This window comes from Taeniopygia guttata, chromosome 2 (assembly GCF_048771995.1).
Source record: "Taeniopygia guttata chromosome 2, bTaeGut7.mat, whole genome shotgun sequence".
In the NCBI taxonomy this organism is placed as follows: domain Eukaryota; kingdom Metazoa; phylum Chordata; class Aves; order Passeriformes; family Estrildidae; genus Taeniopygia; species Taeniopygia guttata.
In genome coordinates, this window is record NC_133026.1 from 36,997,980 (window position 1) to 37,022,291 (window position 24,312).

General features: G+C 38.2%; 1 protein-coding gene and 1 pseudogene across 6 annotated transcripts; one reads left to right on the forward strand and one right to left on the reverse strand.

Moving 5' to 3' along the window:
• The first annotated feature begins 5,810 nt into the window (after positions 1–5,810).
• RAB5A (RAB5A, member RAS oncogene family) lies at positions 5,811–22,821 on the forward strand. Of its 5 annotated transcripts, none has more exons than XM_030264965.3 (6): positions 5,811–6,184; positions 12,040–12,292; positions 15,583–15,734; positions 16,804–16,926; positions 18,751–18,844; positions 21,201–22,821. In XM_030264965.3, exons 2-6 carry the CDS (start codon positions 12,130–12,132, stop codon positions 21,314–21,316), a joined length of 648 nt encoding a protein of 215 aa, XP_030120825.1. In that variant the 5' UTR covers positions 5,811–6,184; positions 12,040–12,129; the 3' UTR covers positions 21,317–22,821. The 5 variants fall into 5 exon arrangements, with proteins under 5 accessions (XP_030120825.1, XP_002196933.1, XP_072781797.1 ...); XM_002196897.7 differs by having other exon boundaries at positions 5,811–6,055; XM_072925696.1 differs by having other exon boundaries at positions 6,149–6,169.
• Positions 22,433–24,196, reverse strand: LOC140682344 (uncharacterized; annotated as a pseudogene). The gene is made up of 2 exons (XR_012053965.1): positions 24,192–24,196; positions 22,433–23,331 (listed from the first exon to the last, which is right to left on the reverse strand). The product of XR_012053965.1 is annotated as an uncharacterized protein (transcript).
• Positions 24,197–24,312: the final 116 nt, after the last annotated feature.

A 24,312-nucleotide genomic window follows, 5' to 3' on the forward strand; every position in this document is an offset into this window, starting at 1 on the left:
TATTTGCACAAATTATCATATACACATATAACAGACCTATTGTTGAATCTTTGAAAATCTACCAGCTTTGAGACAGGTGGGTTGAATCTTGAAGTTGAAATGAGGTCTTATGTATCGACGTGTATTTGTATTCCACGGACAAATTCAAGCGAGATCTCTTTGGTGCTCTTGGGGGAAGAGGTTTATTCAGGATACATTGTGACCCTGCCTCGAGCTGCCAGACACAGCACGTGGCTGGGCCTCGGGTGATGGGGGAGGGGAGAGACAGAGAGGGGAGCAGGGACTCCCGGAGGACTCTCCAGGAGGGGAAGGGAAGATCCAAGAGGGCGTCCAGCCCCCTGGAGACCCCTTATCAAGGGGGGCTCCAGGGTGGGCTGGAACAGGACCTGGGCCAATGGGGTCACAGGCACCTGATGGTTCAGGGGAGGGTTACAGATGTGGGGTGAACCATACATTCTGGGGGGTGACATGGAAGAGTCCATTTGGCTTTTGGACCCCGTTGTAGGTGAGGGTAATTGTCCAGCCAGTAGGGGGCGTTATATTCGTCCTGGCTGTACCATTGTGGTTCTTAATCATATTTATCTACCCTCCCCAACAGTCTTACATGGTCAAAAGTTTGATCAAACTTTGAATCTTTATTACTGTAATAAAAGAAACTGCTCCTTTCACAAATGTTGTCACATGCTATTAAAATACTGGGGCTATTCCTCTAGAGAAAACTGCAGCTCCCACCCACACATAGCTTGGAGGTGGGTGAGAGAAGCCCATCAGCACTACCCCATGTATCAGACACGTGAGTGCTGTCACTGTTTGTCTTAAATGAGTCAACACCTCATATATCTAACCCACTGTATTTGCCTTTTAGAAACAGATGTGGATTATTTCAGAAAAGCAGTGTGGGTAAGACTGTACAAGTTTCATTGACGTTTAACAGACCCTCAGTTGTTACAAAGACTTTTATTCACGGATGACATTTAGCAAACTATCCCGTTCTTCCCAGCAAAATATCGCAATTTAATCACATCCTGCTCCATTCTCCATAGTCCTTTGATGGCAAAACCAATTTCAGATAAATATACAGACCTTAATCGTAATTGATCAAACATTACCATGTGTCATCATTTTATTCTCCGCTCTAACATTTGTTTGGTAAGGACTTCATTAAAACTAAATTCCTTTTCTACAAATGGAAAGTGAGAGGCTCAGACAGCCACAGCTGTGCAATGATGTGCTCTGCCTGTCCGAGTCACCAACAGTACTTGTCAGTGCCATGATCCATGAACTTCCAGCACACATAAATGTATCTTGGTCTTCTCCAGGCAAGAAGCATCATGTATAACATCAACTGTGATCTAGCTGTGGCAATGCAGATGCCCTTTTTCAAAAGAAGTTATGTGTTTTTCTGCTGTAGACGTGGCTGCATCACATACCTAGTATGGAATATCCATGTCCACTTGGAAACTAAAGAAGCTCTTATAAAGTCTTAGTGTGTTCAGTTCTTTTCATATTTCAATTATATTTGTTGTTGCCTGAAGTTTAGAGCATTTCTGCAAAATAAAACAATCATTTTTGGTAGTTTAATAAATAAAATTATTGGTTATGTCTTGCCTTGTGATCCATTAATCTGTAAGGTTAAACTTCTATCTAATAAAGTTGTCAGAAGGGAGATCTATAGAGAGGGAGAGCAAAGTACAGTAGTGTAAAAATTATAGGGTACAGGAAACTGGGACTTTTTTATCCCAGAATAAAATTCAGGAAATGGAAATTTTGTGTTTGTTGTATTTCTAGATGGCTCTCTACCTGTGCTCAAGGTGGTACCATTTTTATACATTCTGTGCATTGCTGATTTATTTTTACCTTGTTTTTTTCCCCAGCAGGTGGCCACACTTGCTAATTGAAATCATCCACTCAGCCCCAATGGAGTGGGTTGTGTTAAAGGCATAAAAATAGGACTTGGGTATGTAAAAAGAGTGCCTGTTGCAGAAACAAGTAGAGCAGAAATCCTCAGCCTTTTTTTTTTTTTTTCCCCTATGAATCAATTTGAAACCTACTGACAATATACATTCTTTCCTATAATTCCTCTCATTCCGGTATCAGTGTGATATCCATTCTTTCTTATACTGAAAGTTATTTTGGCCACAGAACGAATATTTGTGGAGTGGGAAGGACTTGTAACTTTAAAGATAAGATGAAGCATTAACAAAAACCAATTGAACACAATTTTATGGAAAAAAAAAAAAGATTAAAACTTTCTTTACTTAAGCATGAATTTGTCATCTCCTATGTCAAAAGTAGGATCTCTAGAGAAAGCTGTTTGGAAAAAGTTGAACAAAATTTTCCATTCCACAGCAGCACTTCTTTTCCTCAACAGTACTTGACATTTCACAAGTTTCTGACATCCAATTCCCACAAGCTAATGCATTTTTCTGTGTTGTTTAGGCTAAAACAGAGGAATGGAAACTGTCTAAACCCCTGCATTTTACTTTCTTTATGAAGCACAAGCACCCCATGTTCTGCAACACAGCTCTCACTCTGACTATGGTGCTGGCCTAGACCAGAGTCAAAACACTAAGTTTGTAGGTTCCTGAAGGTCTCTGAAGGCCAGAGGATTTTATGTAAAACACTCCAAATGTTGTGAAACATCTGAATTACATCAGCCATGTCAATGCACTTCACTGTTACTGCCTGGTTGCTTTCATAGTTTCTTATTCAATACATTTACAGATAGGAAATTACTGTTTTCTATGTGCTGCACACTTTCTGTATGTAATACCCAAGCCAATGTAGGTACAGAGAAAATGTACACAAGTAGAGATAGGAGACCGAAAAAAAGAATGTTAAAGAAAAAAAAAAAAGGGGGGGGGGGGGGAGTTCAAACACAATAGATTCTGCACATCCTCTCTGCACATTTTCTAATGTCAACTTCCACTTGAATGCAAAAAGGCTGAGCAGAACATAATAATAAAACTGCAGAGAAATGCTAAAATAAATGGAAAGCTACCTGGTGAAAACATGACCAACATAAATTTGTTAATATCACCCAGCAGTTTCGCTTGTGGAATGTGATATATGAACCATGATGAAATAAAATATGAAAACATGACCACAAGCAGGGGCTATCTGTGTGATTTCAGAGCTTTCCTTCAACATCTTTTTGTGCAGACTACAAGAGAAGAAACCTGTCTTCACCACTAGAACTCACAGAGACCTGTCAAGCTCTCATGGAACTTGGTCATTTGATTACTGCCACATTCTCTCATACCTCTCTTTCACATATTTCACACATTCACAGCGAACCTTTGGTGTTTACTGTCCTACTCTGTCAGCATCAACCACATGAGAACAATTTGGGCATTTCACAAAGCGAGAAAGACAAGCTACAGCTCTGCCCTGTGGTCAGAGAGTTAAGCTAGCCAGCAGGAACCTCCTGCATGCAAAACAGGCTTCCTAACAGCAACTATATCATGTGAATAGAATTCCTGCATCAAAAATTTCATTTAGCCTTGAACTTCAGATACATCTGATAATCTGAAATATTATTTCAATTTTATGAATTGAATTCATATTAGAATTATTATTTATATTAGAAGCATAGGAAATGATCCTTACATATGGAATAGTATGGTCCTTTATTTTATAGGATTAAGCGAAACACAAAATGTCATGTATGAAGTGTTTAATCTTTAAATTGAATTTAGTTCAAGTAATTCTAAAGATTCAGTGTGATATTTTTCCACAAAAACTGTTCATGTATGCACTGTGTCTGGCTGAGACAGAGCTAATTTTATTCATAGCAGACTTAATGGTGCTGTGTTGTGGATTATGTGACTAAACTATTGTTGATAACACAGCAATACCTCAACTACTGCTGAACAGTGCTTGCACAGAGTGAGGACTTTCTCTTTTTCCCCACTTTGTCATCAGCCCCACCCAGGAAGAAATGCTGCCGATAGTCCAGAAATGTGGGAGTGGAATACAGCTAGGACAGCCGACCCAAATTGATCAAAGGGATATTCCATTTCACACAGCATTACAATCAGCAATAGAAAATGGAGGGAGACAAAGGAGATTGTCTTCCAAAGTGGCTGCTGCTTGGAGACGGGCTGACACCATCCTGCTTATGGGAGGTAGCCAGTGATTTCCCTGCCTTTTAACTTCCACTTTCCTTCATCTATTACACTGTCTTTATTTTAACCCACAAGTTTTCCTGCTTTTGTTCTTTCTGTTATGTTCTTTGTCTTACTGCAGGGAGCTGAGTGAGTGAGTGAGTGAGTGAGTGAGTGAGTGAGTAGCTGCCAGGTTGACTGGCTGCTGCCTGGTGCTCCAATGCATGCATGTCAGGTGTGTAGTAAAACACATTTGGTTATCAGGAATCTGCTGTTTGCTCAGCAAATCCTGCAATCCAGTTGAACATATTGAGACCAGAGGGTTATGGCAAATAACAGTGTATTAGGGCAGGATTACATGATTTAAAGGACAACTCTTACAAACATTTAGGAAACTCACAGCTCAAAAAAGTTTGTATACTTTACTTAAACAAACATGTTTCTCTGGAGCTAGTCTGGCATTCTACATCACTGGTGAATGCAAAAACTATTTTACTTTTTTTGAAGTTACATATTGGCCTTTCACAAAGCACTTATGTAAATGGCTTAATAAAGGAGAAAGGGGAGATTGTTACTCTGAGACCAAACTGGTACCAATGGAAAAGTGTATGGAAAAGAAGAACTGATGAAGACTAAAAAAACAATCTGTTTTCATTCCATTCACTTCAGTATGATCAAGTATTTATATGTGATACTAAGGAAGGGGAAAGCAGCATAACACAAACCACAGGCTTTACCCAACTTGATTTTTGCTTCATTTAAATATATGTGGTTGAAATAAAAAATATATTTTGAGAATGCAACAACTTGATTATTTCCTGTGATGGAGTATCTCAACAATCTTCATTAAATTGTACCAATTACCAAATACCATTATTGATACACTTACTAAATGTCTTACCAGTTTGTTTGTTTGTTTCTTTCTTTAAAATGCCAACTCTTAGACCTTGTTAAAGCTGCTATACTGAAGAAATACTTATCGTGATTGCTGTTTCCACTACAACCCACTTACAGCTTATGGCCAACTGGCCTTTATGCTGCTTTCTCACAAGGTCATGCTTTGTGCTATGAAGCAATCAAGACTTGTTCTGGGCTTTATCAGTGACTGCTCAAAAAAGGTAAATTCCCTATGGCAATTCAGGTTTTCCTATGTAGTTCCTCCTTTCAACTCATTTGACTAATAGCTTTGGAAACTGGTTCTTTGAAAGGATTAAACCAGGACTTGTCTGTGTGCGTGATACCCAGCTCCCATCCCGCGCTCCTCAGTGGCCTCCTCAGGCTGCAGCGCAGTCCCTAAAGCATCGGCAGAAACTTACGGACTAGTTCGGGGTGGGAGGAACCTTAAAGATCATCCAGTCCCAACTCCCCTGCCTTGAGCTCCTACTCCAGCAGGTTGCTCAGAGCCCCACCCAGCCTGGCCTTGGAAACTGTCAGAGATGGGGCGTCCTGAATTTGTCTGAGCAACCCGTTCCAGTGGCTCACCACCCCCACCGTAAGTGGAAGATGGAGGAGGCGCGGGTCGCTCCCAGGGACTCTTCCCGCAGCGCTGGGGAGAAGCGGGAGTCCGGGGAACACCCTGCAGCCGAGTGCGGCGCGCCGGGAGCGGGAACAAAGCGAGGAGGGAAAGGTGGCAAGGAATGGGAGCCACGTGACGCCTGGCGCGGGCGCACCGGAAGGGCACGGCGCGTGCGGGCGTGACGTGGCGGCGGCGGAAGTGCGTGTTGTGTGTGTGTGAGCGTGTTTTGGTCGGGGCAGAGGCGGCGGCGGAAGTCGGCGGCGGGGCTGGGTGAGGCACGGCTGCGCCCCCGCCCCTCGCCCCCACCGAGGAGCCGCCTCCCCTCTTACCCCTCCTCCGCCCACCCTGCCCCGGCGCGCCTGCCGGCCCCGACCGACGCGCCCGACGGACGGACGCCGCTGCGCCGCCGCCCCGGCTCCCCCAGCGCGGCCAGGTGAGGAGGCGGAGGCGACGGCGACGCGGGGGGGCTGCGGCGGCGGCGAGACGCGCCTCGTCCGGGCTCCTGCCGGCAGCCGCTCCCCCGGCGCTGCGGGAGCGCCGTGCCGCGGTACGGGTGGCCGAGGTGGGCAGCGCGGCGTGCGGAGCGGGGACGCTGCTCTCTCCCTTCCCGGCTCAAAATGGCGCCCCCGGTTTTCCCACTTCCCCTTATTCCTGCGCCTGGAAGGGAGCCGCGGGGGAGGGGAGGTGGCGGCGGGGGTTGGAGGGGCTGGGCTCGGGAGAGCGGGGATCCTCCCCTGCGTGCGGGCGCTCCTGCGGAGAGGTATCGCTGTCTGGGGCCGGCCCTCAGGGCTGTGCCCCTCGAGTTGCTTGTGAGATATGGAATGGGAGGTTGGGTGGTGGGTCTCTCGTTTTCCTTTTCGCTTGCGTCTGGAAGAAGGACGGTGAACTAGGTGGGAAGTAAAATGCTCCCGAAAATGCGTCGCCATCGGGGGGATCGCAACAGGCCTAGTATGCTCGATATCTTCTGCATCGCACGCAGTTGGAACTAGACAAAGCTGGGGTAGGGTGGAGGAGCAAACCTAAGCTTTTTGTGCTTTAGAGAAGAGCTGAATTGCATGAGAAGTATCAAAATGTTCCAAACAGGGCCATGAAAGGCTGTTCTCTCGGCATTTGTAATGATTTTTTTTCTACCTTATACCTCTTTAGGAGCTTGAGGATGGTAATGAGAGCTAAACAGCAAATTAAGCAGCTGAAATTAATCCATTTCTTTCATATAACATTCAGGCAAAGTAAAAATCGTAGTATTTTTTATTTTTTCCAGTTTTATAGTGTCTGTTCAGAATTACAGTCATGCTTACCTACAGATTGCTTGTAGGTATTGTTCTTCCATAAGAACAATATGAGAAATGTCAGGAAGAGGTAGATGTTGGCTGAAGTGAGGTAACTAGAGACAATGGTATTGTAGTCATCACTTACATTTCCTGTATGATAAACCAGTTTATCTGAAAGCAATTGGCACCATTCATCATTCAGATGAACTTTTGAGATGGCTATTACCTTTAATTGTAGGGCTGTGATTTTTTTGCAGCAACTGTTTTGATGCACTTGTTAAACTTACAGTTTCATTATGTTTCTATATAAACTGGCTTACATATTGCAAGCATTTTGCTGGTTGTCCCTGCCACTGTCTTGAACACTACAGTAAGGTATCACACTAATTCTGCTGAACCTAGAAGAAAAATTCAGTTAGTAGGAGTGGCTAATACATAAGGCTTTTTACTTACTGACTTTTAAAACATTCAAGAAAGTCCAGTATGAAAAAATTTAAAGTAGATAATAGTTGCAGCCTCAGCATTGTATGCTTTATGTCCATTAATGCAGCATACAAAAGTTTAGTAGTAAGAAACAGTGTTGTTTGCTATGGCATATAAAAGTGGTGGAATGTTCCAGTTTTAAATTTATCGTGAATTTTTTTGTGTGGCCTTTCTATTTGATAATATGCTTAATCACATTAGTTGTAGGAACAGTACTCACTGTCTTAATCTCTTCTGGCTGGCTTTTGTCACCAGTGTTACTTTGATACTTCTATATTAGCTGTCTTGTAGTTGAAAATAGTCCAGTGCTTATGCTTGCATGACTGAATTATGCCATTAAATTGAGGGTTTGTGGGTATTGGCTGGAGCTATTCGTATTTTGTACAGAGGCTCAAGCATAATAAGATTTGTGTTTGATCTGTTAAAATACTTAGTACTCTTTCATAAATAAAACTCAGACTGTCCAACAGCATACAAATTTCTCTTCTGGAGTGAGGAGAATATGCAGCATACAGTAAATTAGTTGGTGGGATTATGAGGAGTACTTTGCTAATAATATACTCCAGGCTTTGCGTTCTGGCATTTCAGCATGGATCTGCTCAGTCATGGGGGGATATTCAGAAGAGTGAAAGTTCCTACTTAGCATAGTGACCCATGTATTTGTGCCGCCCAAGACTGCAAAATGGAGTTTTTATGTTAAACTCTATAAAAACAAGAAAATCTCCCTCATTTCCATCCATCTGAAGCCATCTATCTCAAAAATTTTATATTTGTTGGACAATACCCTTTTCCTGACCCAGAGTTGGGGCAACTGAGAGGCATTTTAAAAACCTTTATTCCATTTTCAGTCTCATGAGAAGGGTGAGGCAATACAGATATTATAATTCACACCATCACAATCAGAAGCCGACTATTTCATAATTATAATAGACCATAAGTGTTTCTTGGCCTATCAGCTTTTTGTCACGCCATGCTGTAGGTGCCTTAAAGCCAATCATCTAAAACTACCCCTCGTGCATCCCAATACTGTGCATCTTTCATAGTTCTGTTTCTCCAAAGAAAACCCTTCTGTCAAACCCTAAGAAATCTCTGCAAATCCATTTCCCACATAAAGTATTTTCTTTAGCAGATTTTTATATTAGTAGATTACTTCCATAACTCCCATATGTATCCGTTCAAGAGCTGTTTCAAGCCAAAAAGTTGTGTACTTGCCTATGTGTAGGTGAATGAAAATGTCTTGCCCAGGTTTTCTTCCTTTACGTAGTCCAAACATATTGATTACATTGCATACAAAATTGGAAGGGGAGAAGAAGGGGAGCCATATCAGTGGATTTTTTCCCAGGAAGTTTTCACCAGAGCTGAGTTTGTAGTGTATAGGGAGGGTACTGAATGTACTGTTCCTCCCAGGTTCTCCAGGTTTGTATTTTACTGATGAATTAAGAAGTAGTAGAACGAATGTGACCTGAGACTTGGAGTGTGCATGGGGGACTGTAGCATTGAAATTTTCTTCGGAATCTTTCTGAGGCACTGTGTGCTCAGCTCACAGATGTGCAAAGAACAGCCTAAAACCATTCTGCAGTGGATGTGTCAAACTGCAGTACTGCTTCTCTTCAGATTAAGCAGGTACTTCCCTTGCTTTTTGTGTATGCTGCCATGTTGTGAAATTCAACTACAGAGGTTTGGCATCATCTGAAACTTCAAAAGATGATGATTTCTGTATACACTTATAGAAGGTGTTAGTGACTTTTATTAATATGTCACAATCATCTAAATGTGTTCCATCAGGTTTTCAGTCTTGCATTTTCTTTTATCCTGAGCTGTTGAAAAGTGGGTGGTATGACTAGTAGGTTTCATTATTAATTTATTAGATGTATTGAAGTGACTGTTGAATGAATGAGGTTTACAGTATGTTTCTTAGATGGCCTTCCTATCAGGTACTGTGGTCTGCTATCAGCTTGAGAGCTGGTTATTTTTGCACGTGGTATCTGACGGTCTAGAATGATTTCAGGGGAGGGATGCTGTAAGAATGTAAACTTCTGTAGCTTGGGCATCTATAAAAATTGAACTAGATATTTTTATTCACAACCTATGTCAGCTTTGTGTTCTGAAGTAGTTTTGCAAGGGGTATAATTACCGTTTTGAGAGTGATAAAAATCTGAAATAGCAGCCAGCTGTAAATGCTCAGGTGAAATTGATAAATATTATGCAATTTTTTTTCTCATACCTCCTTTTGCTGTCAGTATGGGAAACAGCACACAAAAAAGCAGTCATAGGGAGTAACCTGTGCAGTGGCTTGATTTCCTCACTGTGTGTCATCAGAAGTCACTTGCTCCCAGGAGTACTAAGTCACACAGTCATTGGATGTTGTCCTTATGTTTCTTTGAATGCTGCAGAGTCTGGAAAAACATGGAGCATATTAAAAACCAGGGTTTTTAATTATTTCATGGTTGTCCAAACGCACTAGAATGCTACAGCAAACGGATGGGATTTTTTTCATTTTAAATTCTTCATTACTTTTCCAGAGGGAAAGATAAACAAATGCATAACAGTATTCTGAACCGCCTATATTTTGGTTATGCCTTGCTGCATTCTCTGTTGTTGTACAATTAGGGAGAGATTAATTGTTGTCACTGATCCATTTTTATCCAAATCACTCCACAACTTCTGAAGCATATTTCCACATCATGGAGGGGAGAAGAGTCTTGCCTGAGAACCAACACACTAGTAGGGCAAAATTGTTGTTTTATGGTGTAAGGATGAGAGGTCTGGTATTTTTAAAATAACTGAATCCATTCCTGTATTCTGAAATACTTCCCCAAAATTAGTTTAATGAATAAGAACTGTAGTATAGAATTAATGTGGCAGTTAATAACAACGATGGTAGGATTTGCAGGGGCTTTTTTGCTTCATCCTTTCACTGTGGAATACTTTCATGTGTTTCTAAGAATATATAGCTAAAAGTTACTACTTGATAGATTGTTGTACAATTGAAATTTTAAAAATACATATTTTTAAATGTGATGTAATAGTCAAATGGGACACAAACTCAGGACAGAATGCAAAATTGTAACCTCCCTTAAAGAAGGTAAATTATTTTGAGAGATATGAGAAAAGGAGGAACATGAGCAAATAAAAGTGCCTCTAAGATGCTGTAAATATTTTTAAGACCTATATTCTGCTTACAATGAGAAATGAAGTATCTGTTTTTCAGCTGTTACATTTTTCAGTAAATAATGCTAAGATTTTTGTTCTCATTTACTCCATGAATATTAGTTTGCAAAGGAGTATCTTACTGAAGGGTAAGGTTCTGCTAGGCTGCTGAAGCACTTTCCAGGAAAGAAGGGTCTTCAAGACTTGGGTTGAGGGAAGGGGAGAGTTAGGAAGGAGAGGGTGGGCTTAGCATCTGAGCTAGGCCTGTAGTAAACAGGAATGCTTAAGTGCCTAATCTATGTGCTGAGGGGTTTGAAATAGGAAGATGGCTAAAGGCTACTGCTTGGTTTAAAATATAGTTGCTTCATCACAAAGAATAAAGAACAGGGAGTCATTTGAAACTTTTATGTTTGCTTATTTTTTTGCAATATGCGAATTAAAGCCATTTTTTTGCACCAGGAGCATGTACTCTAACCTAACTCACATCCTAGATGTTAGAAAAGGTGTATCCTTGCAAGGTCTGCTTAATTCAAATAAATGATCAGCTGGAGTAGGACAAAATTATGAACTAATTTTGAGAGGTCTTTTGTTTTGTATCTGCTGTTAAGTGTGTAAAAGCATAAATATTAGGGTCACAAGTGGTACCAGCAGAGTCTAAAGGCTTCTCTTTCTATATGAGTAAGTACTGTGGATGGGGTTTTTTTAAGCAGCTGGAAAGAAGAGTAAGCAGACTAAGCAATACACTGTTCATACTTGTTCTTACCAAAATCTGTGTTGTTAATATTGGTCTAGGACATGTCTAAGTATTGGAAATAGAAATTTATCATAGTAGTTCTCTGGTGATTTGTGCAAAGTGGTCTGGAATTCTTATGGTCATTTGGTTTTCATATGGAAGGCTTCACTTTTGCTTCTCAGTACAGTTGTTAATTAGAGAGGGTATTAGTGGTTTCTGTGTGAAGATCTATACTTTTATGTAAGGAAATTGTGTTTGATAGGTGGGATAGAAGTGAATTGATGAAGTACACTTGCAAAGAAGGTACTTTGGTATTTGAGTTTCCCCAAATTGCTCAGTTTTTTAGCATCCTTGAACAGTGCTCATGACTTTGGAATATTGGTTAGCTATTGTAGCAATAGCATAATTATGAAAAGTTATTCCTGCTTGTCATTTGTTATTTTACTAACAATTTGAAATCTGAATCTATTGTGTTATAAATCAATCTTGATTTGTTAAGAAATAACTGGAGACTGAGGTCTTGCAAGAAGCAGCATAACTGGATTTTAATGTGCTAATTTGAAACTTTGATGGGAAGACTAGGTGTTGAAGAAGATAACTTGTTCATGTATCGTAAATTCTAGCTATAGCTGACAACTTATCAGTGATGGTACCTGTAGTCTGGACTGTTGATTTCGGTAAATACTAGGTGAAGTTATATAAAATATATTGCATTAGTGAATGAGACTTTTCTTACTTGGTTTGTAAATCTAATGCACCCACTGTCTTTTCGCAAACTAGGTTGTTACTGGCAGAAGAACCAGGATTCAGATCTCAGTGGAACTTGGTTTCAAAAGCTGTTGAAACAAAGGACTGCTTTCTAATTTGGACATGGCTAATCGAGGAGCAACAAGGCCCAACGGGCCAAATGCTGGAAATAAAATTTGCCAATTCAAACTAGTACTTTTAGGAGAGTCTGCAGTTGGCAAATCAAGTTTGGTGCTTCGTTTTGTAAAAGGACAGTTTCATGAATTTCAAGAAAGTACGATTGGAGGTGAGAAAATTACCCTGTTAGTTTGTTACATATTATGTGTTTATATTGTCCTTGCCCTTGAAAGCCTTTAATGTAACGGCACGTCTAGAGTGGGTCATTGAAAGCAGGGATCAAATCTGAGCCCTGTGTCAGTAATTGAGAACTATAACTTTCTGAGTTAAACATAAGCATCCTTTTCAAGTGGAGGTATTAAATGTGTTCTTGAACTGCATAGTTTTGAAACCTGCGCTAAATGTTACATTTTGTTTGTAAGTGGGTGTGTGGCTCTTTTAATTGTGCTGCATGCTTAATGCATTAAATAACTGCTTAGTAAGAATTACAAGCTTCTATGAAAGTAGAAGCTAGTTTCTGTGAAAAAAACCCTAGCATTGCATCTTCCATAAGGCTTGTGTTTGTCTCTTATGCATTCTGACTTTGATTTTGGAGAACTTGCCATGTTTCTGGAAATATTTTTGTGTTAATCACAGAATTTATTGTGCTGTTTTTCCATTTTGTGATTTCAAACAAAACAGGTGCTGGCTACCAGAATTTTAAAAAATCTGTTTAACTTTATACAGATTTTATCACACTTTTTCCCTTGACAGATTTCTTAAATTATATTGTAGTTTGTGTTTGTGCTTTGAGCTGTATTCCTCCTTGGATAAATTTAAACGTTTCCTAAAACTACCTAACAGCATACAGACTTTACAAGGTATGAATTTTGTGAATTGATAAATACTCTCCAGTAGTTGCTGTTGCAGCTTGCATGAGTCAGCCGGTTCCATTGTAATATTTATGTGAAGGCCTTTCAGTGGTCTGTATGTCTTCACACACCAACAGTTGTTGAAATGTAAAAACACTGGAAAGCTTACAAAAATAGACACAAGCTGAATTTCATTGCATTATTCTTTTGCCCTATATCTAGCTGTTAAATGTATTTATTTTTTCTATCTGTCAGCATAAATAGACAACCATATATTTTCTACTTTAGCAGTCTTACTAATGCACACTTTTGGCTTTGTGCCTTTTATCATGGCTTGAAGATAGGTGTTAGTATGAAAGTTTCTGTATGTTCTGATAAACAGCTGTGTGGTAATACAGAGAGCATTCTCAAAGATGTGTTGTGAATTAACATTCCAATAACGACAAAGTTTTTAGTTTAAAACCAGTTAAATTTAAGTAAAATTCGTTTAACCTCTGTTTAGTTTTTTCTTGTTTTAGTGTTTGGAGTAACCGAAACCCTGTTACACTGTTCAAAATCTAATCAAAGGTTATACAAGAGCCTAAGTTCAAGTTCAGATGTGTAAGCTTTAGTGTAATCTGTATTAACTTGTGCCTCTTCTCTATCAAGTAGAAAAACAAGGAAATTCTATATAATACAGCTGAGAGCTATTACATGCAGCAATGTTAGGATTCAGAAAAGTTTTCTATAGAGAAAGCTGTCTAACTCTGTGGCTTGTAGTTGCCTAAGGCATAATTTTCTTTGTATACAGAAGGGCCTTCTAACAAAGAGAGGCTTATGTGCATTGTGAATCTGGATAAAAACATCTGAAAGGGAGTGCAGTTAAAGGCAGACATGGTGGTGGTGTGGTTTTGCCACTTCAGACTGTGGCCAGGCCTGTTAGTTGCTTAAGACAAAAATATGGCTGTTAAAGATGATAGACTTTCAGATAATTAACAGATGATTAATTGTCAATTTACTACGGCCTTGGCAAGGTCGAAGAAAGTTAGCCTTTTTTGCAGAAATTAACTAGCATTTTAAAGTGGTTGAAATGTTATTTTTGACAAAAAAAAAAAAGAGGATTGAAAAGAATAAACTTCTTGTTTAATTCTCTTTCAAAGTACCTACCTTTATTTATACAGTGTAGGTACATTTTTATGTTAAGAGAATAATGTCTGTGAGAACGTGTAAGTCATCTTGTCTCTGCCTTGGAGAAATACAATATTGAGCTGGTTCTGGGGAGGAAGCCCTTAGTTTAGTGCAGGATGTATGGTGTTTTTCCACTCAGTTTTGGTTCTGTGCTGCTTAGGGAGCTGCCAAGTGGAGCCTGTTCTACCAGTGTTCGGATATGTAGCATTTAGAGAGATTTATGTTGATTTAACATTGGAACATCAAAGCTTTTACCTTCTCCAGCCTGCCTGCTCATCTGTGATGGATGCTAATACCCCTGAAGGAGGAGCACCTGACCACTTAAGGAGTCAGCTTCTGGTCACAGTTTAACCCCAGCCAGCAGCTAAGTACCATGCAGCTGCTGCTTACAGCTGAGACAGGGACACTTCTGTATGCTAGTTACAGTGTCCTTTACAGAGCAAGATTGGCTTCATTTTGGTTTCTGTTATGAGTTGAGTTGGAGCAGTTATGTTATGAAGGTTGGAGCAGTTTTGGAATGATTCATACACTATGATGTCGCAGAGTGTGGAGGACAGGATGAAATCCCAGATATGCAAGCGTTAGAGGCCGATGTCTCTTCAGTCATTTGATTTAAATTGGCCACAGTCTGTCAGTGTGCCTAGTGATCAGAGTTCCTGCTTCAGCTAAGTATGAGAGTTCCTTAGTTTAGTTTTTAACACTGGTTTCTATACTGTGTGGGCACTCACCTCCATACTTCTGATTATTCCTTAATCTGAATGGAAAACTTTTACTAGTAGTAACTGTTTGAGGACTTGGAATAAGTTAGTATTTTTTGTAACTGGAAAACCATTATTTATGGTAATGTGTTCAGCTGTAGTAGAAATGGCTGCAAGTTTCCCTGAAACTGCAGGCTGTTGAAATTGTGCTGAAGTTAATTGTTGAGATCACTTGCAAAGTCAAAAATATAGTTGCTTTGACAACAAGAACTTACAAGAAGTGCTTCTTTCTTCAGACCTGTTAGCTAAGGTGAAGTTGTTAGGAGCTGAAAATCAAAGTTTGAAGATGATATTCAAGTAATATAAATGTGTAAAATTAAAATATCTGAACTTTTGTATTGTAGCATGATGGGGTGCTGCTACTGGTACTCTAGTATACATCCTTCTTCAACAGACTGTATCTAAAAGCTTTAAGAGAAGGCTTATGGTTACTCAGATTCACTATAATGAAAACGGAAATTCTTTACAATTTTTGCTTTCTTATCTCTAACTTGAGGAATGTCCAGTTGTTTAAATAACTCCTCCATGTTCATCAGAGTCACAGACTGTCAGCTAATGCTTGCATCAAACTTGTTGTATTTAAATAGTAGGCTTGAAATGTTTTGCATCTCTGTGAGCATAACTATATATGAATATAGAGATACAAGCAAACTTCTGGTTTCAGCACCTGTTTTTTTTTGTAGCTGCTTTTCTAACCCAGACTGTATGTCTGGATGATACAACGGTAAAATTTGAAATTTGGGATACAGCTGGCCAAGAGCGGTACCACAGTTTAGCACCCATGTACTACAGAGGAGCACAAGCAGCTATAGTGGTATACGACATTACAAACGAGGTAAGTACTGGATTAGGGATGCACAAGGGGGATTTGGAAGTTACCATCTTGCACTGATCTTTACTTATTTTTTTTCTCACTGACTTGTGTAAATCAATTCATCATTTTGCAGAATCATAGAATGGTTTGGATAGGAAGAAGGCTTTAAAGGTTGTCTAGTCCAACACTCCTGCCACGGGCAGGGATGCCTTCTGCTGGACCAGATTGCTCATTTCATACTGCACCGTGTAATGTCAATTTGTGTCCCTAAACTTTTCTGGCTAAGAGACTGTTTCTAGAGTTGGGTTTTTGGGTTTGTTTTTTTTTTTTTTTTGGTTGGTTTTTTTGGGTTATTGTTGTTGTCTTTTGGTTTGGGGTTTTTTTTTTGTTTTTTTGTTTGTTTTGGGGTGGTTTTTTTTTAATTAAAAAGAGGGAAAGGAAGAGGAAAAATCCTCTTGTAAAAGTGTTTTCTAACCCACCCTTAAATCAGTTAATGGAGTTTGAGCTGTTACTCTCATCACATTGCTGGTGGCACCACGATAGTGAAGACATTATTTTAATATTGTATTTTTGCAAATTTTGATTAAGGATTGGAAAGGTAGCACAGTCTATTGAGACCATAACCTAAGGTTATTAGATTTCTTTTTATTTGAACTTGGATGAGATAAGCTTCCCTAGTTTCTGATAAAATTGGACTTACAACCCAAAACTTTCAAAAAATCCACAGCAATCATGTACCATAATGAACAGTCCTCAGTAATTAAAAAGTAATTTTGAGGCCTTTTCAATGAATCTTCCAGAGATACTGAAATTGCTGTTTTCTCTCTTAACCACTTCTTTCCTTACTCTATCTACACAAAGATCTTCCTACCTATTTACTTCAGCATTATCACAGCTAAGCACATTTGAAAACTAAGGCAAGAATGTTTCATTTTAAAAAGCTCAGTTGCAATTTGGAGTGTGCCTTTGGACTAAGGTAGCAGCCTTACATCGGCGTTTTGTGCTTGAAGTGTAGATAACAGAGATGAGGATAATAGGTGAGTAAAAAAGGATGATAAAACTCAGTTGCATCATTTATAATCATTAACAGGAGTCCTTTGCCAGAGCGAAAAATTGGGTCAAAGAACTTCAGCGACAAGCAAGTCCTAATATTGTAATAGCTTTAGCAGGAAACAAAGCTGATCTAGCTAACAAAAGAGCTGTGGATTTCCAGGTATGTACATTATTTTTGTTCATAGATACTGCATTTTGTTTGAATAGATAGTAAATAAACCTACGGGGAGCTTATACACATAGCCTAGCTAGTTATTATGGAGGTCATGTTGTTAAATATAAATGTCAACTGAGACTAATTAAATTATGCACGCTACCAAAAAACCTATTTCTGTACAAGTTATATGGAGGAATAGGCTTTTTGGAATAATTAATTTGACTTTGAGGAATAATTAATTTATTTGCGTATCTTTAAGGCTAATTGAGTATCTGTTCTTTGATGTGACCTCTTTCTGTCTTCTACCCAAAATTACCAGTAACTAGAGTTTCAGTGGATGAGATAGCAGTAACTCAGTGCAAGCTGTTCTATCTGGCTTGTCAGCCGGAGAATTTTGATTATCATATGATACAAAGCTGATTGATGTGCCTAACTTGCTTAGGCTGTACTGTTGAAGCAATGTTGAAATTTTAATGGAGCTTTTCATGTTATTTCTTTTGGTTTAGTGATTACATCTGTGCTCTCACTGGTGTATTTTATCTTCTAGAAAGTTTAATCAAGTCATCAGAAAACAGTCTTTAAGCTGAATTAAACTAACTACAGGTAGTTTTGGTCCATTCATGATTAACTGAATTTGAATTAAGATACTGTTTATTAGTCAGTAATTTACAGTTTTTAATCTGTTTGGTGTCACTGAGATACAGCTGCATATAATAATGAATCCTTTTGTAACTCTGGAGGGTTGAATTACAAGGTTAGCAGTGGTTTAGGTGTTTTTCTGCCAATTTTTAAATTTTATACTTTCATGACAGTTGACATGAGGCTTTGGTGTTTTATGAAAAATTGTTACATTTAACAAAAAGTTCATGCATGGCTGCTGTCAATAACATAATCGCATTTAACTACCAAAGTAGATCTACCTGTACTATTTCTTGAACAATTATAATTTCAATGTTTTTTAAATGCTAGGGGATTTGCTACTGTGGATTTATGGACTCCTTGTGGGCTTGACAGGCCTTTCTCATTACAGATAGCAATGCATATTCGTTAATGTGTTGTTTCAAGTATAAATTACGTAGATCTTAGCAGATGTCACAATTATAGAGCAGTGTAGATTATTCTCATCATCATAGGTGTTCTGTAGTTCAGTTTTTTCACAGATTTCTTATTGAATGCAAAGGCAGTTACATAAGTATAAGCTGGAGATTCTCAGCTGAATTGACTAATAAGAAGTGGCAAAAATAGTAAGGTTCTTAAGAGCAGTGTTTCAGATTAAAATTAATACTGAAAAGGGAGGTAACATGGTAAAATACTGAATGCCACTTATTTGCTGGAACTGTGAATTTATATCAGGATAATAAAACTTTTCTGATCCATCTGCCTCAGTGGTTGAAAGATTCAAAATAGTTCATAGACTGCCTTTTTCCAGGGTAATAATGGACTTGCTGGCATTTGATGGCACTTTCTGAAACTTATTTGTTCGTACTCTCAGAGCTAATGTTCTGCATTGGGGCTGTCTCTTTCATAAATATTTTCATTTATTATTTAGTTTTGCCTGAGATTTTTTCACCTGGATATTTTTAAGATTATTAGGGATCTTCAAGATTCCACTTCTAGTCGTTGAACTGATTGGTGAAATTTTAACTTCTCCATAGCTGGGTATATAACACTGTCAGATGAGTGTTTCCACAAACTGTCTTTCTTTCAAAATGCTGTAGAGATTGTTCCTTTGTAACAATTAAAAGTACCGTGTCTAATGATTGTATGAGTTTTCTTTTTTTTTTTTTTTTCTTTAATGAAGTAATGTATTCTTATTTTAACTTTCAGGAAGCACAGGCTTATGCAGATGACAACAGCTTATTGTTCATGGAGACGTCTGCCAAAACATCTATGAACGTAAATGAAATATTCATGGCAATTGGTGAGTTTATGAACAAAACAAGAACTTTAAAGGGAATGGTTTTCATGTGATTCAGACCATGGCAATCCTCCTAACCCAAGATCTGTGTTTTTCATGTAAATTATTTTTGGTATTGAAGTGTTCTTACTCCCTTTCATTTGTTTAATTTTATTTAAGCAACTGTCTGAAATCCAAAAGCTGTGCCAAAGATGGCAATGTGTGCTTAAATTCAGTGTCCAAGTTATAAGTAAAGGATCCTGCATGTGAAAAGTAAAACTACTCATATATTTTTAACGTAACATAATCTTAGGAATTTCTGTAAAGATGCTAATGTGTAGTACTAAGTACAAACCAAAAACTTCTGTGTTCCATGTGTACCCAGAATTGTAGATAATTGTTAATAAACTTATGAAAGTGGAGGAAAAAGAATTCATTTTTTAGTCTGGCCACTAATCTATTCAGTAGTAACCTTAATTATAATAGATGCTTTGCTAGTTGGTAGTAGTAATGTATAGCATCAAATAACCTCATTCAATCTGTTTTGTCTGTTGCACCTCTCTAACCTGCTTTTTGTGAAAAAACATCATTGATGTTAAAGTTAAATATTTTTCAAGAGGTCTTAATCTTCTGCTTTCCAAGCCAGGAGAGCAGGAGATAATTTGTGGTGTCTTTGAAACTTCCAGCAGATGAAATTAAATTACCAGTATAGCAACACTTTATAACAAGTACTTGCTTCATATTACCTGTAAATACTTGAAAAAGGGGGATAGACGCAGACACTGTGTCTGACAGCAGAGTATATTTTTCTCATAAATGTTCAAGATAGGCCTGCATTTAATGATACAGAAATACTAAATTTTACTATTCTGGTGAAATTTCAAGATTATGTTTAATGGTTCAGGTTGCTTCCTGTTTAAAAAAAAAATCCCAAAAAATCGGGTGTTTTTTTAAACTGGATATATCAATAATAATTATTGCCTCCATAGTTGAATGAAGCCTACAACATAAATTTGAGGAAAAAAATGTCCAATTAGGGAAAAAATGCCCACACAGTTGTGTGTTTTGTCTGTAATGTTTTTGGCCATGTCAGAATTTTACATCAGTGGAGTGAAATTCAGCTTTGTCAGTACATCAGAACAAGATCTGTGTGGGAATAGACTCTGAATGGAAATTCTGATGAGGTTATAAGTATTGCATGTCATTTGGAATGGCCTGGAAATACGGATGCAATCCTCAGAACCATGTATAAATATGGTATTAAAGTTGAGAGAAAATTAAAAATGAAAATGTTGCAAGAATTGTTGGATACATGCTGCAGCTGCTTGTAAAGTGACTGCTTCAGCACTCGTTCAGAACTTCCAGTTAAAGAAACCCAATGCTAATTCAGTTCTAGATACAGTTCTAGAATCCAGAACATTACTCTGAAGACATTTTTCTTCTGGTGCATTAACCCTTTACACTGGCTCAGCAGCTTAGTACCATGTGGATTCTTGGGTTTTACCACAGAACTGTAGAATGGCTCAAATTAGAGGGGACCTTAGAGTGGCTCACCTTTTTGCCCAGCACCCTGAGGTTATCTGGTACCACAACATGTTGATATGTGCTCTGCGGGTTTTTTTGGCTGTGTTTTGTTCATTTTGGAAAAAGTTCTTTAAAAAACTGACAGAAGTAATTACTTTGGAGTGAAACATTTCAGCCAAACTGTAGAACAAGGGTGGTTGTTGGGCCCTGGTAAGATAGGCGTATGGAAGTCCTTTTGTGTAGAACTTAGCAATTTTCTGATGGAGAGAAGTCTAGGAGAAGCTGCTGCTCAGAAGGGTGGCAGCTTTCACCCTTATTTTTTGTGTTAAGACTGAGGAGGAACCTTGTAGCTACAATGGCAACAAAGAATTGACTCATAAGAATTGAAGAGACAGATTGAAAAAAAAAAAAAAACAGGCGTGGCTTCTTCTGGTGTTGAGGGCCATTTTATATGTTGTTTGCAAACACTTATTCTGGCTGGGTATCTGGGAATTGTTTGACCCATTTCTGTCAGTGTTTTGTGCCTTTTTAATGTTTCTGTATCTTTTTGCACTAACATCCTTATTTTAAAGCCTTTCCTGTGTGGGTGGATTCCCACAAGAACTGTTATTTTTATATCTGCACACCTGTGCAGATACATTGTATTGCTTGAGTTACCAATGCATTTCACTCCTGAAAATAATAAAATAGGTAATCATTAAGAAGTGTCTTCACTTCTTTCATTCCCAATGCGCTGAATCAAATCAGAATATATAAAGAGTATACTGAAATGTCTATAATGTGTTGTTCTGTTTACTCAGGTGATTTAATCTTAGTAAAATCTCAGGTTTAACTCTACTTCCTGTTCACCTTACAGCAAAAAAATTGCCCAAGAATGAACCACAGAATGCAGGAGCCAGCTCTGCCAGAGGAAGAGGAGTAGACCTTACTGAACCCACACAACCACCCAAGACTCAATGTTGTAGTAACTAAAAGATCAATTGCTTTAAACTGTTCTGAATATTCTTCTGCTTCCTAACTGTTAATAACCATGGAATTGGAGTGCTTAACCTGGTCCAGTACAGCTTCCAAACAGCGAAGAGACTTACGATAATAGTCAAGTTCATGATACAGAGTTTTTTTTTCACCTAAAATTTTAACATGCATGTATCCACCACTGGCTGTAATGTTTCAGCAGTAGAGGAGAGATGGAGGCGGAATAAACTTCCTTCACTTGAAAGGTTTTAAAATTCAGTTGTTATTATTAGGGGTGTAGAAGAACTACTTTCTGTGGACCTAATTGGCCAGTTCCTGTAGCCTCAGTACTGATCACTGTTATAATAAATAGAATTGGGTCTTTCCATAATTCTCAACTGTGCTTTAAAACCTCCTTAGAAACAGGGTCTAAAAATTACTTAAACTCATTTGCAGTATTGATGCAACCACTTGTTTCTGCAGGTATCCACTGTTTAGTTATACATTCCATAGGTTAATAATTTTATTACAAATAATACATTAACAATTTTAAGAAATCCTATGCTTGTCAGAAAGTGGAGTTTTAGTTGGTACACTGTATGTAAGTTATATCAACCCAGTTAGTTATCTTAATGAATTAGTGATGAATCAAGTCTAACTTAATTTCTAATCTGTTCAGAGGGTACAGACCAGTAAATTAAACTCTACAACTTAGAATATGGGGTTTTTTGTCCTCTACAAACTGTAAGAGCTCTTCAAGTAAAACCACAACAAACTCGGTGTCTGTGACTTCTTTCTTGTTTCTGATCATTGCTGGCCATTACAGTTTGTTTTTCCCCTAAGGAAAAAAAAATAGTGCACTAACGATTATGTACATCCAACTTGATTTTAAATTTGGATATTAATGTACTGTAAATAGGTACTCTGCATTGTAGTCTACATTTGTTTAATACTTTCTGTAATATTTAAGAGTTGCTTAAAGGTATACAGAATGTACAGTTACTTAAAGCTAACTTTTTTCCTCTCTAATCAAAGGGGGTTCTGAGTTCTTCCTTTATGGCTAGAACAGTAATAAATGATGCTCCTGTATCTGTAACATAAGTACTGCTGTCTGTCAGTAATGAACTTCGCAACTTTGTTTTCCAAAGTACATTTTATTTTGATCAGTCCAGTATATTGCACTAATTCTTTTAGTTATTTTCATTATATGAAATCTACAAAGTGTGTCAGAAGAGATGAATTAGTCTATTTAAATGTTGAACTGATAGAAACTTACTTGTGCAGATTTTAAATTTGCAGTAATCTGGGTTTAGCAAGAAAAATGACAGTTCACCAGTGTTTAGTTTTATATTGAGGTGCTCAGGTTTGAATAAAGTGGTTTAAAAAATTTTTGATTACTGGTTCTTATTGAGAGTTTCAGGAGGTTTTATCACATTTGTACAGTTCCAGACAAGATGTCTGATTCACTGTATGGGTCAGCATTTAAGATGCTTACAATAAATTTATGGCACAGCTAAATATAAGCTTGTCCTGTTATATTGTGGCACTCCAGTTATTCTATGATAAATCTTTAAATGTTGAGGTAATTGGGTATCTTATCACATCCATTTAGAAGTATGATCAAAATAGTAATATTGTCTCTTGAACCTGCAGCTAATGCAGTCTTTGCCAGTTGTTCACAAGGTGACTTGTTGCATTGCAGTGTCTCTGAGCTGTGTTTCTTCTGCAGCTTGTGATTTGTAATTGATTTTTGTGTCTTTTTCAAGTTCTGATGGTGGTTTAGAACCCAGTGGTGATACAGTCTCTAGCAGTTCTTGACCAACATCACCTGGAGTTTGTCATGAAATTAATTGGAGTCCATTTTTCTGCCAGATGTGTATTTGAGTCAGATTAGAATGCATGGTTTTGTCTGTTTTGGAGGCATTTTCATGGCTTTAGACCTTGATGCCAGCACATTCTCTTGCAGTTACTTATAGCTGTGACTTGGACCTGTTGCACAGAAGGTGTCGGTTTCTTCTTGCTCTGAAGTCTCACTGTGGATGAAAACTTAGATAAAATTTTCTGTCTTCAAACTGAGTTCTTCAGAGTCACCTTTGTGTGCTAGAATTGGAGTAGTGTGTCTATGTTCTTTGAATTTACTTCATTGTTACTGAAAATAGACAGTTCTGGATTAGTTTGATTTTTTTTTTTTTTTTTGTTGTTTACTTATTAGGAATTCCATTTTTACTATGCCTATAATTCTTCCTAGAACATTTTCACTGATTTTGTTTCAGGTTGCCTTTTGAGTCACTCTGAAAAATACCTTTATTGGAATAAAATAGCTGTATTCTATCTTGCAGATGAATAATAGTGTTTGAGTCAGTTAAGTTGTCTCCTGTGAGAGATACTAGATGCTGACACACGAAGTCCTGTTTTGTTGAACAGCATTCATGCATTCTCAAATAATGAGTGAATGTTAAGAGTTGGTGCAAGTACTTCAGGTAATCCAAAACCCCTCAAAGCCCATTAGAAGCCAAAATAAGAAACTGGCAAGTAACATTGTTAGGGACAGATGCAGTATGAGGTACAGGGGTAACATATGTTCTTTTTACTGGTGCTCTGTGATTTCCAAGAGCCCTTGTAGTTCTCTAGTATCCCTCTACAAATCTGGTTTCTTAGTGCTGATATTTCCACCATTCTGATGTTTTCTCTCACATTAGAAGAGCTGTGCTCTTGCGAGACATTACTCCATTTTTATGTAAGACTTCATATGCATCATCTGAAGTTGAAATAGTATTTATAGTATACTGGGTTTTTAAAACATACTGCTGTTACAGTATCAGCTTTGTGTTAAGGACTGGGAAAAAACCTGAGATCATAGTTAATAATCTAGTTCACAGGCAACAATATATACGTCATCGAATCTATTTCTGGTTTTACAGCAAAGTTTTCTCTTTTTTCCCCCCTTCCATTCTTAGAAGACTGTTCTGGAATCTTAATCTCTTGATTGCAAATAAAGTCTTATGAGGAGTCTT